This window comes from Rutilus rutilus (assembly GCF_951802725.1).
Source record: "Rutilus rutilus genome assembly, chromosome: 21".
Classification (NCBI taxonomy): Eukaryota; Metazoa; Chordata; class Actinopteri; order Cypriniformes; family Leuciscidae; genus Rutilus; species Rutilus rutilus.
The window spans coordinates 27,736,008-27,760,834 of NC_140226.1; the positions used below are offsets into that span (position 1 = coordinate 27,736,008).

Below are 24,827 nucleotides of genomic sequence, written 5' to 3' on the forward strand. Positions count from 1 at the left end.
TGTACAGTCTCATAAATGAAAAAAATGCCCTGCATCACTTCAAGTGTCTTAGGGTAAGTAGGCCTAGTCATGCTCACTTTCGAATGTAATTCGCTCTATGTGGTTTTTAAGTTACTGTGCTGGGTGATGACAGTGTGAGTGGAGTGTGTGTCAGTCCACTGCTGGGTGGCATCATCTTGTGTTTGACTGAGTTTAATCGCTTTAACTAAAAAACAGAATTCATGCACACATCTTGCATGTGGACAGACTGTAATTTGTGCTCACACAAACAGTTCCACTCTGGGCAAACTTTATTTGAATTCTTCGCTCTTTTTCCAGGTAGTCCGCAGTCAAGTGAAACATTACATTCTGAGTTATCATGGTTTATTTTGACTGAGGGCAGTGGAGCACTCACTCACTCACTCACTCTCTCTCTCTCTCTCTCTCTCTCTCTTTCTCTCTCTCTCTCTCTCTCTCTCTCTCTCTCTCTCTCTCTCTCTCTCTCTCTCTCTCTCTCACACACACACACACACACACACACACACACACACTCTCTCTCTCTCTCTCTCTCTCTCTCTCTCTCTCTCTCTTCCACATTTGTTTTAAGGAATGTTCCCGGTTTTACCTGTCAAAAGTTTGGAAACATTACAATTTATTAACGTTTTTTAAATAAGTATCTTATGCTCACCAAGGCTGCATGTATTTAATAAAAGTACAATAAACACAGTAAAATTGTGAAATATTATTACAATATAAAATATTTGTTTTCTATTTTTATTTATGTTGTATTAAGAAATGCTGATATTATTGTATCTATTTCTTTTTTCTATCTATTCTCCTTTATTGTTCTGTTTTATCTTTTGATATGCACATGTACTGTTCTGTTATTGTTTATATTCTGTGTGAATTGGGTCCTTTGCTGTATGGGTCATATGACCGTATGCAAATTTCCCTTTGGAGATCAATAAAGTTATAATTCATCTTTGTATGCATTGGCTCTTATGTAGGTGTATATATTTCTGTGCATTAAATGCATGTGGATGCAGAAACATACCTTTGACAATGAAATATTAGATGAATCAACGTTTATAACTGTCTAAGCATGACTTCGGTTAACCATCGGCTGCAGCGGTTCATAACAGAACGGTCACGTTTCTGTACTGAACACAACAGGGTGTGGTTAACAATTACCTCAACATTACATACTTTACACACATACTGGAGGCAAGGAGAAAGAGATTGCGACAGAGAGAGAGAGAGAGAGAGAGAGAGCCTTGCCTGTCCTCTAACATCTGCAGCAGGCCCAAAGTTTTATATACTTCGGTGTTGCTCTGTGAAACCATAGTAAAGGAGAAAATGGAAATGTAATACAGCTGATAATGGCATTACATGCAGATGCACTGTCTGTATATAATTCCTTATGATGAAACAAACCTAATGTTCAAAATATCAGGATGTTCCTCAATATTGGCTACAGCTTTTCAGGTTATAAAGTCTGATTCTTTTGCACACTGAAAATAAAAAAGTTTCTGCTAAATGAACAGATGTAATGCTAATGTGTTTCTTGAGCTCCAGGATAATGTCAGTGCTCAAGAAGTAGAGTATTTTTTTGAGGAATCCAGTTAAGGTCAATTAAAGCATGCATCATGCATGAGTCCCCTCACAAACTTCAATAATTGCACTCCTACAAACTTTTTATTGGCCTGTAATGATTCAGCTTTCACGCTATACTTTACTTTAACATTGTGAACATTTCGGCATCATTAAAAAAAGGATATCAGGTCTACAACGATATTCTGCTGAAATCTCTGTGATTTTTGCTCCTTAACAATCCCTTCTGAGATCTAATGTCATTTTATGGACCTTTTTCTAATAATTGTAATAATTTGGAGGTAAAATAGCCTAGTTGCTAATAAATTACAAGTGTTGTAGGTCATATTTCCTCTCAAAATGCTTAATGTTCATGAAAATGTCACAGTGCAACACAATGTGAATGGTACTACTGAACAAATAGGCTTTAAATATAGAAATAGGCTTTATATATATATATATATATATATATATATATATATATATATATATATATATATATATATATATATATATAGTATGCCTGTTTTTCATTTTTGATTTTGGGAAATTGGGATGATCATGTCTTCCTGAGATTCACTTTCAACATTCCATCCAAAATCTCTTTAACAAAATGATACAGTCAGGAGTGAGTCAGAAAACGTGTAACTCTTCAGAGTTGGACAGTAGTGGCCCCTGATGCAATTTCCTGTGTGAGCAGAGCATATACACCGACACGCTGAGAGTAGGGATTCGATTCTTCAAATCGGTTCTTTCGAACGATTTGTTTAATGAACCGGCTCAAAAAAGATTCTGTGGTTCTCTTACGTCATCACGTTGTCCAGGACATCGACAATAATTCCCTATGTCAATATTGTCTGTTGTGTCTATGTCTAATAAATAAAAAATAAATAAAAATTATTCCCTATATCCCATTTCAGTTTGCTACGGGGCATGATTCATTTTATAAAATAATCAAGTAGCCTAGCCTAGATTTTGAACCCAAAAATTGTAAAAAAAAAAATTGGGTTCAAAATTTCAACCCAAGATTTTGAACCCAGAAACACTTTTTATTCGTATATCCAGTTACATTTTGGCTAGCTACAAAGTACATTAGCCTACTTTTAGATTCATCGGTCAAATCTTAGGTTTAGCCTATTAGTAATGGTCTTGCTATCGAATCAAACATTTCTGAAGTGACGGAGTCAGTTTGGCTCGAGAACCTCTCGGACCGATTCAGTCCGAATCGTGATGAAATAGTTCTAGGTGCAAACGATTCATTGAAAAGATCCGACTCAATCGAACGAATCGTTTATGAATCGGTCAGGGCTAGCAGACGGGGGTTTGGCTCCCGGCGTAATCTGACCCCAGCACTCGGCTCTTTAAAGGAATAAAGGATGAATTTACTGAATGGAGATCCGCTGCAACGTCTGCTGAGTTCAGAGCAGGACCGAAAGCTCGAAAAGACGGCGCTATAGAAGAATGAAAGTTTTGGAGGAGAAACTTTTGAGAGCGTTTACGAACTTTGGAGGCGTAGCGGTGTGATGCGATGTGATGTGATCTACCGGCTCTGAAAACATTAAAGTAAAAACTCGGGCGGTCAAGAGAAGGACAGTCAAGGTAAGCTCAACGGTGGGTATTACGTGGGACACGAGGATAGTTTGACTCCGGTTTAGAAAATATGTGGATCATGGCATGTGTGATCATGTTTAATGTTTTCATGCTTTAGATCTCTCAAATTGCAGCGTGCGTTAGTTGGGATGTTCATATATGTTAATGTTGACATTTTCCAGTCTGACACACCTGTGCGTTGTGCCCATTTTCCTACATGTGCCATCATTGTGTTTTTACTAATAACGTTTTGTTCTGCTGTTTCATGAACAAACAGAAAAGGAAGAGTAATGATGCTGTTTGCATCCCGCCTTTGGACACTCGTGCTGTTAATAAAACAGATTATGAAGTGTTTCTTGAGAGTGTTTATGTCTGTAACATTCCCAGTGCATGTGCATTTGTGCTCACGTGGAGTTTTTTATTTTTATTTTAATGAATGAGTTTGATCTCAGTTTGACCTCACACACACCCCATCTAATTCTGCACTAAACAGTCTTGAGTAAATTCTGCTAGAATAAACCCTAGTTATTCTCTTCCCTCTCTCTCAGATGCTTAAACACATTATTACATTGCTTGCAAAAGATCACTGTTGATATTATTCAAACATGCAATTTCTCAGCCAATAACATATATTTTTTGTTCATATCTATTAATTTATGCAGTATATTCAATGGCTTGAACTAACCTCTTTTATGATATAATTGTATGTAACTGATGATCGTAAAAAAAAACTAAAAAAAACAGAAATGGTAATCTCCATGGTCAAGTGGTGGAAAAAGAAAACAATGATTCAGGATTCAAAAAGATTAATATAAATTATTATGATATGTAAAAAAATATCTAATAATGGTTTATTATTAAATAGTTTATTTATTTGAAAACTAATTAACAGGATGTGTGTACATGTACTCACATGTATTGAAGGTGTAAGGAAAATATTATTTCTTAATAGTTACACCACATGACATGAATCAAAATTTTCTGAAAATTTTCATATAGATTTTTTTAAATAATTTGCTTTTTATTATCTCAGACATCTTTATTTGTCATTGACCCTATTCCTCATCTTCTAGCCTTAGCATCATGTCAGGGTTCATTCTCATAATGACAAATGCCACTTAATTTGTGTAGAACCAAAGCGTAAAACCCAAGCATGCCTAAAACATTTATTGTCTTGTAAATGCAGCGTTTTTTCCTTTTTCTCTTCAGCCTACGTCAGTCAATGCTTTCTAAAGGGCAACTGCGGTGTGTAGGTGATGTTTACACCTCAGAATAGAGGAATGTCATAGGCTATATTTACTGCTCCAGCTGATAATGAGTGTGGCTAGTTTACAGAAGCCTGTTATTAGGCTGAATACAAAGCTTCCTGTAGACCAGAGGAGAGAATATTGAGGATGAGCTACAGGAGATCTCCATGCCTCATCTACAGCTGTTAGAAACTCTGTGATTCTTGTAATCCCAGCTATTTATACCACCACTAAATGGGTGTTGTACTCAGCAGCAGATGTTCTCACCCCTAAATATGACATATCTTCAGGCGTGGACTGTGGTGATGAGCTATATTCAGTAGTGCCTTTTGGCGTCATTGATGGCTGTTCAATTTATGGTTCAGTGGCATGATTTGCTAGTCTTAGCTGGTTTAGCTGGCTTTCCAGCTTGGCCAAACTGGCCTTGAAATGGTGTAACTGGTCTGACCAGCTGATTTTAAAAGTACCTCAAACCCCTAAAAGCCATCAAAACATCAAAAGTCTTGGAGACCAGATGGCGGTGTTTAAGTTATTTTTTAAGTTAAATTTTTTTAAAACCAGAAACCTTTGGAGAAACTTACCTTTTCAGACCTTTGCATAAGTTGTATTGATTAAAGCTCTAGAGAAGTACAATGGAGTCATCTGCATGGTCACCATGAAATCAAAATTGACAATTCTTATTGTTATAGATGATTTATCTATGCACTTTTACAAAATGAATGTGCCCTCATGCGATTTAATCAAAATGATTTCCCCTCCCTCTTGCTACAGCATCGCTAATGGTGCGTTTACCGGCCAACTTTCACTCACATGACATCAGCAAAAGCAAACAACAATGATCCAACGATCCAATCAATTCCTGATGAACCATCAAGTCCCTCACTACATTTTTTCTTTTTCAAGAAGCCGTTTCACTCAGATATATACGTCACAACAGAGAGGAAAAGACTATCGCAACTTTAAGATGGATTAGATGATCTCCCTGGCCAAGCTGGCCTCGAGCTGGTCTCGAGCTGGTTTAATGGTTTAACCAGCTGATTTAAAAGTACCCAAAACCCCTATAAACCATAAAAACATTATTGGATACCAGCTGATTGGCTTTAAGTTCTTTTTTTTTCTCACCAGAAACCTTGGGAGGAACCAACCTAGTCCGACCTTCTCGAGTGTACAGATTAGAGCTCTACAGAGAACTACAATGGAGTCAGAAAGCGTCTGCACGGTGGAATGGATTTTATTTTGCTGTTTTCTGACGAACAGCTACTTTGAGTTAGTCGAGCAGGCGTTTCTATTAGTCAGACCTCCAAAGCTGATGTTATGGGTGGCCATAAATTGCTGCACAGACACCAAATGGAAACTTTGTTTCAGGCTGAAACAAAAGATGTCATACTCTGTTTAGTTGCGTGTGGTGGCCTTTCTTTTAAGAAATATAGTCCGTGCAAGAGAAAAGAGTTGGAAAGCTCACAGAATGCTTGCTCCAACCTGTAATAGCTACTTTAAGTTTTCATTTTGAAGATCACACACGCAGACATGATATCATATAGCCACACACAAAGGTTTTATTTGAATAAAAATGCAGCCGTAATAGTACTCAAATGTCACTGATTACATTCAAATTATGTTCATTGTAATGGCAGAAACACACTTGTGCTCACACACACACACACATACAACAAGCTGACCCAGACACACTTTTTTTCTGCTGATTTGAGTAATTCGGATGAAATGCCAAAGCCTTGGAAAACCAGTTTGGTCTTGACAGAGATGATCCAGAAAAACAACAGAGCGGATTTCACACGTCTGTTGCGATGATATCATTTAATCGCTTACATCACCGCAGCTGTACGCGAGATCTGGGGTGTGTGTGCATGGGGGTACATAAAATAGAGTTTCAAAATGATATTCATTTTATTGGAGTAACAGATGAGGTTCTGTTTTATTGAATGATGCACCAGAGACCTGTCCTGGTTTCCAACTGGCCTTTAGTGACCCACATGCACATTACTCATTTTTTATTTATTTCACATTGCTTTTTTTATTTATTTTTATTGGTTCATAAGATTTACTCTTTCCACTACTATGCTGTTTAACAGAGCTCATATTCTCCTTGTATCTCATAAGATTGAGTTTTGATAATGATGACAGTCTATTTTCGGTCATTAAAAGCTATACAGTGACAGCTTTGGCTTGTTGTTGTGGATGTGCGTTACATGAGAGCTATTGTGATAGCTTGATCTTTTGAGGAGCCTATAGAATTGAGCAAAATATCAAACTTCTTCTTTCAAAAATCTTTTGTCAATATTAATAATAAATAAATATCATGAGTAAATAAATACGACATAAATCAAAGTATTTATTTTCTGTGCTATGGCTTCTAAAATGTTTAGGCCTAATTACTTAAATATGACCAAACTGCCATGATTTAAAAGGTAAAAGTAAAAAATAAAATCAAATGTTAAATGCAAGAACTAAAATAAGTTAATATGAAAATATAATTTTTTTTTTTTTTTTTTTTTTTACAAATAATGCATAGGCTTTATATTTTATATATATATAGATGGCCTAAATATTGCGGCTTATTAATATTGCGACCTCTGTAAACATTTTTGACAGGTGACTTGAACGGATCAAGAATCAATTTATTGTAATGATTAAAATGTATTGTTAATCAGTTTACTTACAGTTTAAAAAGAAAGTTTAAACTGATTCATGGAGTTTAACTTGCCAACTCATGCTTTTTGCTACTGAAATCAAAATCATATATGGTATTATTACACATCTTTGACTAAACAATTTCATACGTTCCGGTTGTGACCATGATTGTGTGATATTTTAATAGTAATATTTATTGTGATTTATAAACAGAAAAGTTAATTTGATATCATAGCGAATATACTAGGAATGTTTGATAAATCTTGTCTGTATCTTGTACATATCGGATATGTCCTACTCTAGGCACATAGGGAAAGAGTGTGGCTACTTTTCCTCCTCTCTTCCCCCCTTCCCCCGCCAAACAAGCCAAGGGTGCAAAATGCCTTGTTCCTCACAGCATTAGCACAGAGGCTTCAGGGGCTATTGGATTATTTGCATCTTGCTGTCATATTCGGCCGTACAAGTGGACGTGGGCTGAGCTGGCAGAAACATTGGCTTAATTTGACCTCTCTTTCTGATGGCCATGTCTGCCTCTGCCAGGCAATGTCTCCCAAACCTCAGGTTCTGACTTCAGTCAAGTCCGTACATAACAGGACAGAGAGTTATAGCGTTTTGGTCAGCTAGCGGAATCTCTCTGTGCGCCGCTTCTGTAATTTGTCAGTAGGGCTGTAGTTACGACCATGCTAATTGCAGAGTGCGACATGGCACTGTTGTGCCGCTCTGCAGTTTTAATGTCTGGAGACTTCTGGTGTCAGTCTGTCTCATTTACCATTCCACTTCCAACGCCACAGATAGTTTTCCTTTTTGTCTGTTACAAGGGCCCTTATATCGTCCAGAAGTTAACCTTGATGGCTTTGTAGTCTGTCAAAAACCTCTTCTTGTGTTTATTGTTGGGACATGCATTTTTGAAACATTCTGTTATTTAGTTATCCTGCATTTTGACTTGAGGTTTTTATTTTCCCACCATCTGAATAGAGATGTTATCTTTAGCAGTTTTCAGACTTCTAGATCAGTGCGTGTTTGTGACAGGCTACATTTAAAATCCAGTAACAAAATGATCTACAAGCTCATACAGCCCGGCGCTTTGATTAGATACACCACAGGACCCTGAGAGAGAGGCTTTGTCACAGCAGTTGTGCAAACTGTGATATAGGGTCGCTGACATAAGATTATCTAACTAGCTTAAAACATACATGCCAAGTTATTATATTCGTGGTTTAAATTTAATAAGCTTTAAAGGGGTCCATGAACTGCATTTTTTTTTTTTAAATGTATAATGTTCTTTGAGGTCCATTTATAATGTTAGCAAGATTTTTACATCAAAAAACATTCTAATTTACAAGTAATCGCCACAGACAATTTCCTATCCTGTCTTTGACCTTCTATTTCAAACACTCATTTTTGATTGACGCGCATTCAAGACTCAAAAGTAAACGCCCTCTGTTATGATTGGGTAACAGTTTTGCATATTAAAATAATTTTCAACGTTCCCGCCATTGCATGTGTGGAATTCCAATGTTCGCCAGAGTCTGATCCCGAATCAGGAGACAAACCTACACCTCAAGTACCAAGGATACTCCAGTCTGCGACAGCTTGGTAAATCATTTATATTTATTCCTTATGTATTTGTGAGGTAGTATTGTAGCCTACTATTTTATTACAGTAAATTAGTGTTGAAACGAAGATGCTACAGAAAGGTGTTTATCTCAGTTGAAACATTTGCCAACTGTGAAACATTTTTGTGTGTTATATGGTTTATAAATTTTGGTTGTGACAAATAAAGTTTAGGTTCTTAGTTACCACAGTTATAGGATAACTTATGGTGTTTTGTGTAAACAAATTATGAATAAATGTGTCATGGTTTGTCGCACTGTCGTTCTTATATTCATCGATTTATAATTTTCAGTAAAGTGAAAGTAGTGAGTATATCAAATGATCTGTAACAGACAAGGCAACAGTGACACATGGTTAAAACATTGCTACTCACAGTCACTGCATCATCATTTATTTTAAGTCTCTCTGAAAAGCCTACGTCAAACGCTCCTGTTTAAAAATGAATCCACTGTAAAATGAAATGAACAAACGGACAGTGTCTTAAAATAAATTTCATCCACGGCACGCTTAGTATCACAAGGAAGGCAATGCAAAGACCGTGTTTTTCCACAACTTGACACTTTAAAACGTCTTGTAATCCTCAGAGGCATCTCTATTATTTTTGTTACTGGAAGTAATCCTGTGTTGTTTGCGTCTCTCTCATATTTTCTACTATATGACATGCATGAATTGGTGGGCGGGGCTAAAGAGGAAATGATGTAGAAGTAGGCGTCGATCTTCTACAGAGGCGGTCTTTCGTCGCAATATGACGTCATACCGAGACAAATGACGCGTTACAGATATTTGTGAGCTTGGTTTCAATAAAAGCTTTAATTTATGCCTTTATGACCTCAAAAGATCTCAATTCATGGCCCCTTTAATGTTTTGTGATGTGGTGTAATCAAGTTAAAAAGTTGTAACATTTCAGAGTAATCAAAAATGTATAATAACAGGACAGTGTTTCCACCATCACGTTTGATTTTAAATACATTTTAATACAGATATTCAAAACTTGATCGTCATAGAAAATGTGTATTCAAGACATTGTATTTATGTGTAATGTATTTTTGAGTAAAAATTGTTGATAAGAAAAAGAAAAACAGGTAATTGACCGGCTAACATCACAGAGGTTACAAACTTTTAAAATGTGAGCTACAAACTATCGGTCGCCTGTCAGCTTTGTGCAGGTAAAAATAAGCAGCGCTTTCCACTATTCAAGAGCTTGTCTCCTTTGAGCCGCCACATTCTTTATCCCTTTTTCAGGGGAAGAGAGAAAGACCCCCCTCCCTTATATTGGTAATGGGACTGTCATGCAGAAAGACTCCATTGTGTGGGCCAGGATCCTGTTTCTCCCTGGGCCTGTAATTAAGAAGGGATTGCTTGAACAGGGATATTTAGGTGGCTGAATATAGGGTAGGGATTGCTTAGGCCGCTGGGTAAACTGTCTACACATGCATAACTGGACTAACCCCATCCACACGGCCTTCAAACGATATATGCATGTGTATATTAGTGTCTACAGTGTATATATAGAGAGAGAGAAAGAGAGAAGGTAGCCTTTGTTAAACTGTGTCATCTCTATGAGCTCACAGCTCAAGTTTGCTTTTCAGTGGTTACCTAGGTGATCACTAAAAAGTGAGCTCATTTGAAGGGAGGGAAACAATAAAAGAGAGGTGAAAAGAAACCCTTGGCACAGAGAGTTTACCGCCAGACCTGTGATGTCAAGAGTGTGTTCTCATCTTATGGGAAATGTCAGTCTTAGATCACCAAGATTCAGGCCTCTTTTTTTATTAGACTGTCTAGTGGAATTAAACTCCACTAAAAACACTCCAGTAAAGTTCCTGTCAGTTACACTAGTAATGGTCCACTAATATGGTGTTTTTAATGGCCAGGGCCCATTTCAATTTCTAAGGGAGCAGGGTGGTCGGTGGCTGGTATAATGCCAATATAGGCATAATACTAAAATGATAACGAATGGAAGACCGTGTATCTCAAAATTGTGCCTTTATTTTCAGAATTGCACCTTTATTTCTCCTAACTGATAATTTCATAATCTCAAATTATGCTAGTTATGCTCAACTCTTAGTTGTTTTTTTCTCCTTCAGTGCAATCTCTATAAAATGTTCAAATATTTATCTAATAATCAAGAATGATTGTGTAAAGTTCATGGCAATTATTTAGTCAAAAGGTGTGGAAATCAACCCTGGAAATGAAGCATTTGATTATCTGTGGACAAGGCTGTTGGTACATTTTGGAATTCATTCAAGGACATTTATAAGCCTGTGTCTGTAAACACTGTTGCCAGATTAATGGTTCTGGTCAATACTATTAAGGCTTTGGTTATGAAGAAATTTTTTTTTTTTCCTCTCTCTAAACCAGACCGGGTCCAAGGTCCCACTCCTCCTTTACAAGCTTCAAGGCAAACCTGTTAACCCTGTCCCCTATTTTGCCTTGTGTTCATGTAAAAGTTCATTGTGTTCTCTGACAAATTTCCATCACTGTTTCCTTCAGGTTGGCAGACTGGCACACAGGCACAGATGGCAGAGGTGATGGAGGGTATAGCCACGGCAGCAGTGCCCAACACCAGTGTGGACTGGCAGAAGCGATGCATCGCTCTGGAGACGCAGCTTATGAGGTTTCGCCTGCAAGCGGGAAATATCCGCCACCTACTTGCTGAGAGGGTAAAAGAAGGGGTATTATGGGTAACACAGGGTCTACAAAATCGCCCACTGCATTCCAGCTGCGCATATGATTTGTTTATTTTGTACATTTTGCACAGCTTATGTATGCATGAATTCATCTAGCCAAAACAAATATCAATCCCCTTGAGTTGGATTTTAACAAAGCCACTTTCATTGACAGTAAACATCACTCTATAATTTAGTAAACAGGGTACATGCTGCTGGGTTGCATCTTATGAATTGCTCATGAAGTCTTCCGTAACTGTGTGACATTTACCATGATGTTTTTTGAAATACCTTGGTTGTACCATGTACATACCATGTTACCTGAACACTGAAATCAGTCAGTATCTTGATATATATCAAAACACCCCATTATCATCTGTTTCATCGCTGTACCGCCAAAGTAATTCTTTGTAAGGGTGATATTAGCTAATTCTGTTTCTGATTTACTTCTTTTTAAATAATCTTGGAAAAAGTTGCTTAAGCCGCGTTTCCACCGCAGGAACTTTCCCCAGGAACTAGGAACTTTGGGCTGGTACTCGATGTGTTTACACCGCAGGAACCAGGGTCTAAATGAAGTTCCGGGTAAATATTTCCCCCTCCGATAGTCCCTGCTCACGAGGTAGTACTTTTTCAAAGTTCAGGAACTTTCAGGGGTGGGACTTGTGCGCTGCACAAGCTGATTGGTTGTGTTCACGCCGCATTTTGGTTGGATGACTCCACGCAGCATTTTCTTTATTTTTAACCTCCCTTTTAAAAAGTGGCTTCATGCAGTAAAGTTGTCTGTCTGCAAATATGGAATTTAATAAAAAAAAACTGGTGGACTGGCGACGAGTTTCAGGCTTTATTATTTGGGTATTTGTGGAAGAGGAAACTTTCTGCGCGTTCGTCACAGCCATCTCACGGCCAATGTCCGCAATAGCTGATAACATACAATTTTATATCTAACGTTAGCATTACGAGCTCTGAACACGCTTTATCAGTGCTCGTCTCTTTTCTGCCACAGCTTTTAATATTAAGTCATTATGTTTACACATTGTCATCTATTGCAAGGCAAACCATGTTACAAATTTACTATAACAGGATTGAAATAGCGCTTTGAGGTTGGTAACAAACAACTATTTACAAGACTGTCACTATTTATGATTGATAGACGGGGTTCAGGCTTTTTTTAAGCGTATTTGCGCAAAAGGAAATTTTTTGCGCGTTCGTCCCAGTCATCTCACAACATACCTTGTCTAATTTTATACGCATACGAGCTTTCTGAACACGCTTTAGTATCAGTGCTCGTCTATTTTGTTATGTTAATTAGCCTACCTCGTTAGTAAACCAATAACTGCAGCACAGTTTGAATCTCCTCCATACTTATAAATGTGGCGCTCAAAACTGATTACTGTCCGTCGCAGACTGGGAGGAGCAGTTGCGCGCAGTTTACCTTCCCGGTACTTTAGACCGCGGTGTAAACGCAGAAAGCAACCGGTCTGGGGCAAAAAAGGTTCCTGGGAAAAAAGTTCCTGGGACAAATTGTTCCGGGTAATTTCGGTGGAAAAGCGGCTTTAGTTTCTCTTCTGCTCTTTCTCTCTCCCTCCTCATCTACAGTTTGGTCATGCTGCACTGACCTCAGTGTTTTGTCTTGCAAGAAAAGGTTAACGGTTAAACTTGGCAGGCGGCCCTGCAGGGAAAAACCAATGACTCGTGTGAATGCTTGAGTGGATATACAGGTGTGTGTGTCTGTGTGTGTGTGTGTGTGTGTGTGTGTGTGTGATAGACGAGGGAAGGATTCCATTATTAATGACCAGATTAGCACAAGTAACAATATTTTTATAGTTTTTTTAAGAAAATGGTGTTGCTTTCCCTAATGGCCACATTGTTAGGTTGTTGTGGGTGGTTGTTAAGATTTTCTGAGTGGTTGTTAGCATGTTGCTATGTGGTAGATTTAGTGTTCTAGGTGGTTACTTACTGGCAAAGTCAAGAGTCAAGGTTCTATGATATTGTGGTTCATGTCTACGAGATTTTGTTCGCCTGTTTTATTGTGAAAAAAATCGCATCCAGTGGCATGGGGGCGATATAGTTACCTTCAAGTCTATGCCGGGGGAGCTAGTTCAGGGGGCAGTTGCATAAACTTAGCCTTTATAATAACTAGTTTGGCCAAGCAGTTTAGATGAGAGGTAATCAGTCTTACTTTTTGGATTCAAATTAGACCGATCTACCTTTTTATGTAACTGACTTTAGGACCAGTCTTGAAGAAAAAAATAATAATAATTGATGACTAACTTTTAAGGCTAGTCTAAGCAGTTTATGCAACCAGCCACTGGTCGCTATAAACATTTAGACTTTAACCAACTTGCTTAGCAAGATTCTCTTCAAACTTTTGATTCGCCATGATAGAAGCTGACCTGACAGCAAAACTAACTGTAAAAGAAGACATTTACGCTAATACCTGCAGTAGCACCCCTTGTGGCAACACTAAGGACCTGGTTTACTAACAGCTTGTTATCGGCACTTGTGTTTTTTTGGCCAAACAATGAACCTACTATATGACTACATATTAGGTACTGTATCGGCACTTTTATGGGATTGCGCTCTCACGCTAATTTGCCTTTATGGGATTGCGCTCTCACGCTAATTTGCCCTGTTCTGTCCCCTGCTCATGCTAATCTGGCCCTATGAATGCAAAGCATACTTGTCTTGCATTGTGAATTGCAGTCAGGCACATTCGGAATGCATCATCATACAAAATTGAGCTTGCGTAGCTAGAGCATCTGCATTCATGAGCTTGTCTAGTATGTTTAGGAACTTACGATTAGGGGTTTTGTGATAGCAAATCTTAAACTGCCATGATAGTAGTTGACCTGAAAGAGGAAACTGACTGTAAAAAAAAAGACATTTATGCTAATACTTGATGTAGCGCCTCTTGTGGCAACACTGAGAATGCAAAGCATACTTGCGTTGTTTTGTGAATTGTATTAGACACATTTTGGAGGGAGTGAGGGAGCTAGCATAGCCAGAAGCATCTGTGCTTACATGCTCGGTTAAAGTGTGTTTCAGGATTGAGATTTTGTGCTATAGTCAATCTCAAACCTTTTTCAGCCATAAAACCGTTTACTGAAGAATCAGAACACCTTCTAACCATTTTGCATGCATAACTTTGTCTCAATAAACACACTGGGGATTAAACATCCCCTTACGGAGGAACATATAAACGATATTTTAGATGGGTCTGTAGACCATGTGTGTTCTTGCTCTTCTTGATGTTAACAAGTCGGTCCAAAAACAACATAAATTTTGTTTTTCTTTTTGGTCTAAGTGGTAGGTCTGTTGTTGTGTTGTTTTTTTCTATCTGTGGTGGTGCCATTAGGGTGTTTACTGTCCAAACACACTGACCACAGGGACATTAAGTCTTGGATGGCTCCCAAACGTCCTCCATCAGGTTTCTTCCCACTCTAGTCATCGTCTCTAACAGCCTTTACGCTCACCCTGACCTCCAATCTCTCCTGCTCTCCCATTCTTTCCAGCCTCTCTCTCACTGGATATCAGGGCTCAGTGTCTCATGGGTTTCAGCTTATTTTGTTGAAGCGGACAAAGGAAAGTGTTGAGTGTTTGCTGCTGGTGTCTTTTAAAAAATATTCATATGCTTCTCATCTGCTTCTCTGGGTGGCGTTAGGAGTGTTTTACACATTGACCCACTTTGCAGAGGAAAAGCTTGACATAAAATTGTGTGAAGGGTGTGAGCTCTCATTCTGGCGCGAGGGAATACATTTTCCATTCTGTTCACGTACGCATGCCCTACAGTTGTAAAAGTTCATCCCATAGTAGAATAAGATTCAAATTGTAAGTGCACATATGCTATGTTCAAATAGCACACTACCATAATTCTGCACAAAATCTTGGGCCTCATTCATGAAACTTTCGTAAATATATGAGTACATTCGGAGTAATTTGCGCGTAAAACAGACCTCCCCGAAAACTCTCCTCTGGATTCACAAACGTAAACATCAGACATCAGATTTGATAGTTAAATGTGTGTATATTAATGAATTCCAATCATTTGTAAATAGTGCACGCGTGCGCTCTCATTCACAATTAGCATAATCCCTGCCTATGAATTACAACTACGCAAATTACGTGTCCAGAAACGCTGTGGAATCTTCCGGACTTCCTTCTTGGGTTTGGTTCCAGTATATTGCATAAATACAAAAGAGACATATGCCTAGCAAAAAATATTTAATTAACATGTCTCCACCAAAGCGTTTTAGCCAGCTGAAAAAATGCCTGGTGCTCTTCTGAAAACGGCCAGCTGGTGGCACTTGAGAGCACTTTGAAGGCCCAGCTGAAACGCTTTGGTTGCTATGATTTGGAATATCCACGGCAGAAACGTGTTACTAGTATCTCATTTTGAAGAATATTACTTAATATAAAAACACCGTAACCAGCAATATTAAAGGGGTGGTATAATGCCCTTTTCACTAGATGTAAAATAAGTCTTTGATGTCCCCAGAGTGTGTATGTGAAGTTTTAGCTCAAAATACCCCACAGATATTTTTATATAGCATGTTAAAGTTGTCACTTGTTGAGGGTGAGCAAAAATGCACCGTTTTTGTGTCTGTTCCTTTAAATGCAAATGAGCTGCTGCTCACAGCACAGGGGGCGGAGCTTCAACAGCTTGTGTCCTTTTACCTCACATAAGCCCCTTTCACACAGCGCATTGAACCCGGGAAATTGCCGGCAAATTGCCGGAACGCCTTCTGTGTGAACGCAAACACGACCCGGGTTTAATGCCGGGATCGATGCCGGGTTGGGGACCTAGTAACATTGCCGTGTTCAGTCCCGGGACGCGCGCTGTGTGAACAAAAGCCGTAATAATGCCGTGTTGTAGTGATGACGCTGAAGCCGGGATCGTTCGCCAGCTGTGAAACGGTACGAAATGCGCAATTTTATGATCGAATCAGAGAAATAAATGCACAAGCGTGGTTTCTCGAGAGAGAAATCGCAGCTCATAAGCAAACTGAAGACGCTGCTGAGACATTACAAGTCGATGTCACGTGTCTTTCCGGGACATACACGGGTTGTGTGTGAACGCGCTCTCTGATTCCGGCAAATCACTGGCAGTGTGAATGAACCAAAATCAAATGAACCCGGGTCAAATCCCGGGTCACTTTATCCGTGTATTTTCCGGAATCTCTGTGTGAAAGGGGCTATAGACATGCACTGGAAATTTCACTTCTAGCCTTTATGTTTAAACTGAAGTCAGAAAGATGGAGAGACTCAAGAAGAAGTGACATGTAGACAACATTTCTGAATGGTTAGTTGGTGAATTTATGTAGCTTATGTGTAGTTATCATCTAGTCATTGATTAGCATATTCTGTCTTGATAATCTATAAATCGCGTTCCCAGGGGCGGGTTTATGTAAATTTTAGGGTTAGTGATGTCACTAACCTGGGAGGAATGTCGTGTAGTCCTTACTTTGTTGTAGTCCTTAAAAAGCAATTTATTTAAAAGAAAATACTCCCTTTGCTTTGAACTTTGAGCGTTGTTACTTTGCAGATGTTGTTTATGCTCAAACAGCAACATTACACATTAACTAAAGTTAGAAAAGTGAAATCATATTCAACTACCCCTTTAACTCCTCCATTGTTGGTCAGTCGTTGTACGAGTAGGATGGTTGGTCAGTGTAGTATTTGCCCCGCCCCTCCTCCACTGTGATTGGACGGCTTGGTAAAAAGTGACAGTGACAAGCGCTGCATTTTATGAATGTTTTACGTGCCATTTACACGTGGTAGGGAGCAGGTTACAATTTCTTTCATACCAACTAGCATTTTGAGAATACAAACATTTTCTTGAATCCAAAAATTACGTCAGAACGGCTTTATGAACGTTTTACACAAAAATCAGTTTTGCTCGTGTTTCATGAATGAGGCCCAGTATGTGTATTGTGCATAGTTTATGCACATTTTCTGTGTTAAAAAGAGTATAATGTGATATGTGGTTGAGCAATTTTTGTTGTTGCCAAAACTTAGTTTAAAACCGCTCAGCCTCTCAGATGTACGGTAGTTGTAAGATATACTTAATTCCTGATTGTGTTGATTTGACTTCACACAGAAATCATCCTTTCCTTATGTGAGTGCCACATGTGTTTGCATTTAAAATGAGAAAGTAAATGTAGAAGATTCCGTAAGTTGGTCCTCATGTGGGATTTGGCCTAGTTCTTCATGCTTTCTGTATAACTGTCTTGTTTCTAATGAGCTGCCAGACAGGAGGATTAGCCTGGAATAGCAATAATGCTTTCTTGCTATCTCTCGCTCTCGCTCTCCCTCTCGCTCTCTCAAACTCAATCTTTCTCCATAAAAACACCATCCCTGCTTCATTAGTCTTTATCTTCTTGCATAGTTCTCAAATTAATTATTGAGCTGTTGGTTGTTTCAGACTTTTGGTGTCTATATCTAATATGGTTAATCATTACATTTTTAGACAGTATTTTGATGTTTCTTTAACTATGGACACTTATTTTAGCAACTAAACTGTCCTACACACTAAAAAAGGTTGATGAAACCCAGTTTTACTGTAAAAAAGGCTATGTTTTAGTAAGAGTCTTGATCATGGCAGACGGATGCTATGCTGGTGATTTCCAGAGTCATTAATGCATAGTTCAAATTCTCTGCTTCCATATTCTGAGGCGGTGTAGTCAACTGGTTAAGTTCTGGAGTTCAACCAAGGAGGAAACCTTCTTCGCATTTACCCATAGCAACTGCAGGAGAACAGTTGTTACATTTTTCACATACCTGGTTGTCCGATGCCTGAGCAGCTGCCCTGCCTCCACCTGTTTAACCTGTGGCCTGTCATACAGTCAACCGTCAGTCCATCCTTATTCTTCGTTCCCACGGCTCTCGGCCCCGCCCTGCTTGCCACGCTTGCTAATGATGCAAATTCAACATTTAGATCTTTAGACTTTTGTCAGAGTAGATGCTATCTATAATTTTGACAAGAATGACAACAAGGTGGTGCGGGGCGGAGCCAAAGGAATATTGAGAACTGCTGTTTTGTTAGTGCTATGATCACGTTGAAGATCATGTTAACTCCGCATTTAAATTTGTATATACTTTGAGTATGTCATACAGTACCTACTACAGTAGGTTCATTGTTCGGCCAAAAAAACACATCTTTCTACAAGTGATGCAGTCATATTCCGACGACTAAAAATATTTGGCCGAAATAGTTTTGGTGGGCCGAAACCATTGACCATTTTTTGATCAATTAAACAGACTCTACTCTCACAGCCCAATTTTCATTCGTGAGAAATTAAACGTCTTCTGAGTAAAGTCTATATTACAGTATCTTGGAAGTGCATCTGTTCGTGCCATTGAGATGTTTCTATTAACTCTATTGAGGCTTGGTAGCTCAACACTCTCCATTCACCACCGGTAAACTTTACGGCATAGTTGTTGAATAGCTCTTAATGCTCAGTGAATCATTGCTGAGTGGGTGAGGCTAACCTGAGGTCAGTGCTGAGCTTGGGTGAGTGGGCACTATTCCTATAGTAATGCGGATTGATGAAGTGTCAGCGAAAGCATGTCCTTGTTCATATTTGTCGCTGTGTCATCTATTCATTTCTGTACATTTGGTGACCCTGAGGTGAAGAGTCACACCTCCACACAATGACCCCACAGGCTGCTCTTCTGGCCTCTACGCTCAGGGAATTCTCGCATGGAGAGAGTGCCTCCTGGGAATCCCTGGACTTTTGGCTTGAGGAGCGAGAAAGGGCGGAAAGAACAAAGAAGTTTGAACAAAAGGAGAGCTCTGTCATACAGTGGGAATTCATTAGTATACTTGTCCTCCTTTTTACTGGGTCAGTGAGCTCATGAAACAGTGAGCACAAATCACATCATGGCCAGGAACTCTGTTTGTGTGAGTTCTTACTAGCTTTTGCTTATCTATTCGCAGTATTTCTATGTGAGAAGATAATCCATGCACAGATTAGCACTCCTTCCAACAGCATTTTTTCCCCTTCATCTCTCATTTTTAGTTTAAAGTTAAAAGTTGCGGTAACACTTTACAATCAGGTTCATTAGTTAACTTTAGTTAATGTATTAACTAACAATGAGCAAAACATTTGTTACAGTATTTATTAATCCTTGTTAATGTTAGTTAATAAAAATACAGCTGTTCACTTTTTGTTCATGTTAGGTAACAGTGCATTAACTACAGTTAACAAATACAACCTTTGATTTTAATAATGTATTAGTACATGTTGAAATTAATATTAACTAAGATTTATAAAAGTATTGTTCATTCTTAGTTCATCTTAACTAATGTAGTTAACTAATGAACCTTATTGAAAAGATTGTTTTACCAAATTCAAAACAGCTTTACAACAGGAGCAGATGCAAAGTAAATTGAGTTTGCTATCATTTTAATGTTGATGAATCCAGAAGTGTGTGCCTGCTGTTAGTAATTTGCATAAGACGTGCCCAAACATCTCCATATAAACGATTTGCACACAGCCTGTCCTGTAAGCCATTCATCGCTCTCTGCATACGTATCACTGTTCTATCTGTAACGCTGAAATATGAAATCTGAAATAAGACTTATAAACCTGGTTGCAAATGCAATGCTTAAACCTAGTCCAAGACTAAAATACATGTTTGAGCTGTTTTACTGAAAGTAAACTTGCACTTGCATATCTTAAAATATATCATTGTTCCATTGTTTTGTCTCAAGATGCACACCAGTAATATTTCTTTTCTAAGGCACATTTATAAAAGCTTAAATGCCCTAATTGAACTAAGGCCTAATCCTGGCTTAATCTAAGCCTGGTCTATGAAACCTGGCCATAGGGTCACTTATTTTCACTTATATTATACACACACACACACACACATACACACACACGCACAGAATGAGTGTGTGGCTTGTTTACTAGGATGTACCCGAATCTTTTCCCTGCGCTGTCAGGCCATCATGGTGGTCCTGTTGATAACTACAGTGGTTTGTGGTATAAGCGTGCCCAAACCCGTACCAGTACAACATGCCCTCAGTATTTACTGCCGGATTATGATCATTTAAGTATGACAGGTAGCGACACTGAAAGCCAGATATAGAGTAGATTATTCTCTTAGTTTATCTCACACTTATAGTTTATATAACCAACACACACACACATCCTAGCCTCGATGGAACATTCCATGATTCTCTCTTTTTCTCTGTATAGATGCAGGAGTTGGAACAGAGAGTGATAGAGGCTGACCAGCGGGCAGAGAATGCTGAAAAACAGGTACTGCTCTTGTACCACCGTTTTCATATTTTTCAGAAATTACTGTATTAGAATCATACTCAGGACATGGTGTTCTATTTGCCATATTTTTTTAAAAGGGATATTTCATTATTATTGTATAAGTTCATTCAGTGTGCCTGCCGTATAATAAATAAATCACACATTGAAATGAATATATATATATATATATATATATATATATATATATATATATATACGCTTTTTTTTTTTTTTTTTTTTTTTTTTTTACACAATGTGTAATTGTGCAAATATTAGAGTAAAGTCAAAAGTCAGTAGTCAAAAGTTTTTATTTTTCCAGAAAATGTACAATGTATTTTAGAAAAATAAAAACTACATAGACAATACAAAACTATTTTTAATTTTAAATAGATGGATTTAAATAATTAAAATTGTATTTTTTTGCAGAAATTTGCTGATATTCAGATGAAAAACATCACAAAACATTAATATAAAAATAAATGTTCGAATTAACTTCAGTATCCTTTCACTTATTTTGTAATTAATTATAAGTAATAAATCATGGGAGCACAAATGATACTTTCTTGAAAATGATCTGTTTTTTTATTTTTATTATTATTATTTAAATAACATGATGATAAATACAGTAGTGGATAAAAGTGATGCCAACCTAGGAAAATTGACATCTTCCCCCTTATTTCAAATAGATTTTGTAAGCACATTGCATATTTATGCATGGCGTCAATCGTTTTATTTGTGATAACGCAATGAAACATGCCAAATTGTTCAGACATAATTTTTTGATTGGCTGTCATACAAAGAAATTACGAACACATGCTGTAGTCAATGTATGCTTTTTCCTGTGAGCTTTTTGTTTTCTGTGCCTTTATATTTTGCATGCTAAAATAAAACCAAATAATTTTGTCAGATAAATACCTTCACCAATTTTAGTGTATTGTTCTTCCCTCCTACTTAAAATATTCAAAACAAATAAAATATTTTCCTCATATTTTGATTGTGTATCAAACTTGTATGGTCAATAAAAACAAATATCCCCTCCAGGCATCACTTTTGGCCACTACTGAACCCTTTTCTCTTTGAGGGCTTAATCAAAATTACCATTGTAGGTCCACATTATGGAGGAGAAACTGAAGTCTGCAAACATGCAGCCCAGCGAATCGGAAAACTCCTTGTACAGGCGTTATCAAGAGTTGAGCAGTCAAACGCAGGAGAAAGATATGATCATAAAGAGTCTTGAAGGACAGCTGGAGAAGCAGGTAAAGACCTCACAAAAAGGAAGAGATGGCTATTAAACTCTCACATAAGGACTGAAACGTTGCTCAACTGCCCTCCTTATCTGCAGAACTTGGTTCGAGCCCAAGAGGCCAAGATTATTGAAGAGAAGGCTGCCAAAATCAAAGACTGGGTCACGTTTAAGTTGCGAGAGGTCAGTTGAAATGTGAAAGTGCTGTGGATAAATGTTTGGGTTTTTTTCCCAATTTTTTTTTTCTGTTGAAACAGAGTGTCCTTTGTTTTTTGTGTCTTGTAGATGGAAACAGAAAACCAGCAGTTGAAAAAGGCAAATCTGAAGCAGGCTGAGCAGATCCTCATACTGCAAGACAAGCTTCAGAGTAAACATAGTTCCTTTCCTGTTTTCTTTCCTTATAGCATTTGTTTTTGTTGGTTTTGTACACCTCTCGCTGTGTCTCTGTCAGCTCTTCTCGAGAGGCCCTTGTCTCCAGCAGTGGATATCCACCTGGTCCCCTCCAGCCCACTCCACCCTCCCAGCTGCCCCGGGACTCCCCCTGCCCAGGAGGAGGGCTGGAGATTGACAGGATCTCGCATAGCCAATTCTACAGGTACATAATCATCTTCTACCTTCAGAAGGTTTGAAGCTCTTTCTAGTGTCGTTGAACAGAAATAGATTCGCACATTCGGAACAGTCTTTTCAAATATTGGCTGATGGTGTAAAACTGTTGATTTAATTAAAGTAACTTAATTTTTAGCATTTAGTTTTACATCATTTTCTGCCCTCAAAATTAACCAAGATGTTTTTGATACTGTACCTTTGAGACTTCTATGTACAATTTACCTATTTTGCTATTTATTGTAGCCTACTCCATTTTACAGTGTGTCCTAACCAGAAGTGATAAGCGATAAGTTTTCAATAACAAGTAACAGCCAATCAGAAGAGCATGTGGGCGGAGTCTCTGTGCATGCGCAGTACATAAGTACATAATCAAATTCATAAATTAAACCATTTTAACATTATTAAAAATTCATACTGAGTAGAGCCCTGCATTTCAGCCCGAGCCCGACGGGCCCCGACTTTTTTACGCCCCTAGGGCCGGGCTTCGGGCCAATTTTCACGTCATAGTTCACATGCGGGCCGGGCCTCGGGCCTTTTTTGGGTTATCCTTCTTTTTATATTTTTAGACATTAATTAAAAAAATATGAGAAGTTGACGTCGACGATAGAAGAACAAACATAGAAAGACATTTAATAACCTCATAACTTTCATAATCTTATAATTACACTGACATATGATTGACATGACAGTCTCACGCACGCAAGCACGCGCACACACAGAAGGTTTCCCGTCAGCGCAACCAACGATTCACCTCACGTGCAAATAATGCAGAATATTAAGAGAAAAATCGCAGAGTGATAGAAGAGAGGACTGGGTTAAAATCTCCCACTGTGGATGCTATTCTTTTTCTCCACGATGCACTGTAAGAGACTGTTCTAACTTTTCGTTTGACTGGACTTTATTTTCGTTTAACTGTTGGAAACTAGGCTACTGATGTTTTTCGTTTTTCGTTTGATTGGACTTTATTTTCGTTTAACTGTTGGAAACTACTGGAAAAAAGAATGGCCATGTTCTGTGGTGCATTTTTGAGGTAAGATAACCTGCAAGTTTGTTTTTTATTTTTTTTTTTATTGAATTTGCTCTATTGCTCATTTCATTTGCGAGCGCTGTTGCGAGCAGCCTGAGCCTGCCTCAGTATTTAAAAAAAAAATTACTCACTGTGGTTTAATAAATAAACATTAAACTAACTGTCTGTGATATCCTTGAAGTGTTTTATATCTATGGATTTTATTGTAGCCAAGTAAAGTATTAGCGTTGATTTGAGAGGCTAAATTGATCAAACATGTTTTACTCGCTGTTGGCTCGGCTGCTTTGGTCGTAATTTTTAGCGCAATTTTCCACCGGACAAAATTGCGATTGTTAACTCATGATTTCTGTTCTGTCTGTGCGCACCAATCTTGCACTTCTATCTACTCCTCAACCAGACCCCCTAGAGACTTCGGGTTTTCGGCATTATGTTAAGGAAGGTCTAATCTTGGGAACGCACAAAAAAAATCCAGGAAAAGATTTACTATCTCTTAGTGTTGTGATCCCATGACGTCAGAAAATTGCGCTAAAACACTCACTGAGTTATTACTTTTTTTTTTTTTTTAAATGCTCCAAACATTTGTCTAAATTAACTTAATAAAGAAATGAAAAGAAAAGAAACCTAACTAACAAAACGGACATATTTTAATGGCTGCAAATAGGGCAGGCTGCCGCTGTAAAAAAAAAAAAAAAAAAAACACCCGGGCTCGGGTCGGACTCGGGCTGATAATTCTGATGAGCTGTCGGACACGGGTCGGGCTAGGGCCTGAGCGTCTCGGGCCAGGGCCGGGCTCGGGCCTAGATTTGAGGCCCGTGCAGGGCTCTAATACTGAGTAACTGAAACAATCTTTGTCATAGAATACACTTGTTTGTTCACATTGAGTTGACAGTTTGAATGTTCTTGTTCCTTGTAATTTATTTCCAAGATCTGCGGTGAATTATCCATTGTTGCTTTCAGTATGGCTATAGACCTTATGTAGCTCCGCCCCTTTTCAGCGCTGCGCTCGTTGTCTTTTGACTTCCGGTCTGTATTTTCACAGCGATTTTGCGTGTTTATTAATGAACGTCTCGTTTTAAAATCTTCCCGGTCGACTGACATTTGTTAAGTCGTCTGCTTTAAACATCACAGTCCTCATGATAACTTTCGTTAACTTTACATTAAGTAAATCCACTTCAAAAGCTAATTACTCCTGGACAGCAGTGCCATAGAAATATACAGAGCGACCGCAAGAACGGAAGTTCAAAGACAATATTCTAAAGATGGCGGCGCCCTCGTTTCTCTTGTGAATAAGGTCTATAAAGGGCATGCAAAATTATATAAATTCTCACATAAGATGCTTTTAACATCAAA

General features: G+C 38.3%; 1 protein-coding gene across 3 annotated transcripts in view; it reads left to right on the forward strand.

Annotated features, from left to right (window-relative positions):
- plekhh1 (pleckstrin homology domain containing, family H (with MyTH4 domain) member 1) overlaps nt 1-24,827 on the forward strand; it is a 111,679-nt gene that overhangs the window by 65,180 nt on the left and 21,672 nt on the right. Inside the window, exons 1-7 of one of the 3 annotated variants that reach the window (XM_084392689.1) lie at nt 2,883-3,168; nt 11,160-11,329; nt 20,539-20,601; nt 21,708-21,857; nt 21,944-22,027; nt 22,130-22,211; nt 22,296-22,439. In XM_084392689.1, the coding sequence (XP_084248815.1) occupies nt 11,186-11,329; nt 20,539-20,601; nt 21,708-21,857; nt 21,944-22,027; nt 22,130-22,211; nt 22,296-22,439 (667 nt within the window). In that variant the 5' untranslated portion in view covers nt 2,883-3,168; nt 11,160-11,185. Of the gene's footprint in view, nt 1-2,882; nt 3,169-11,159; nt 11,330-20,538; nt 20,602-21,707; nt 21,858-21,943; nt 22,028-22,129; nt 22,212-22,295; nt 22,440-24,827 lie in introns of those variants that run through there. The other 2 variants (XM_084392690.1, XM_084392691.1) reach the window with 2 other exon arrangements.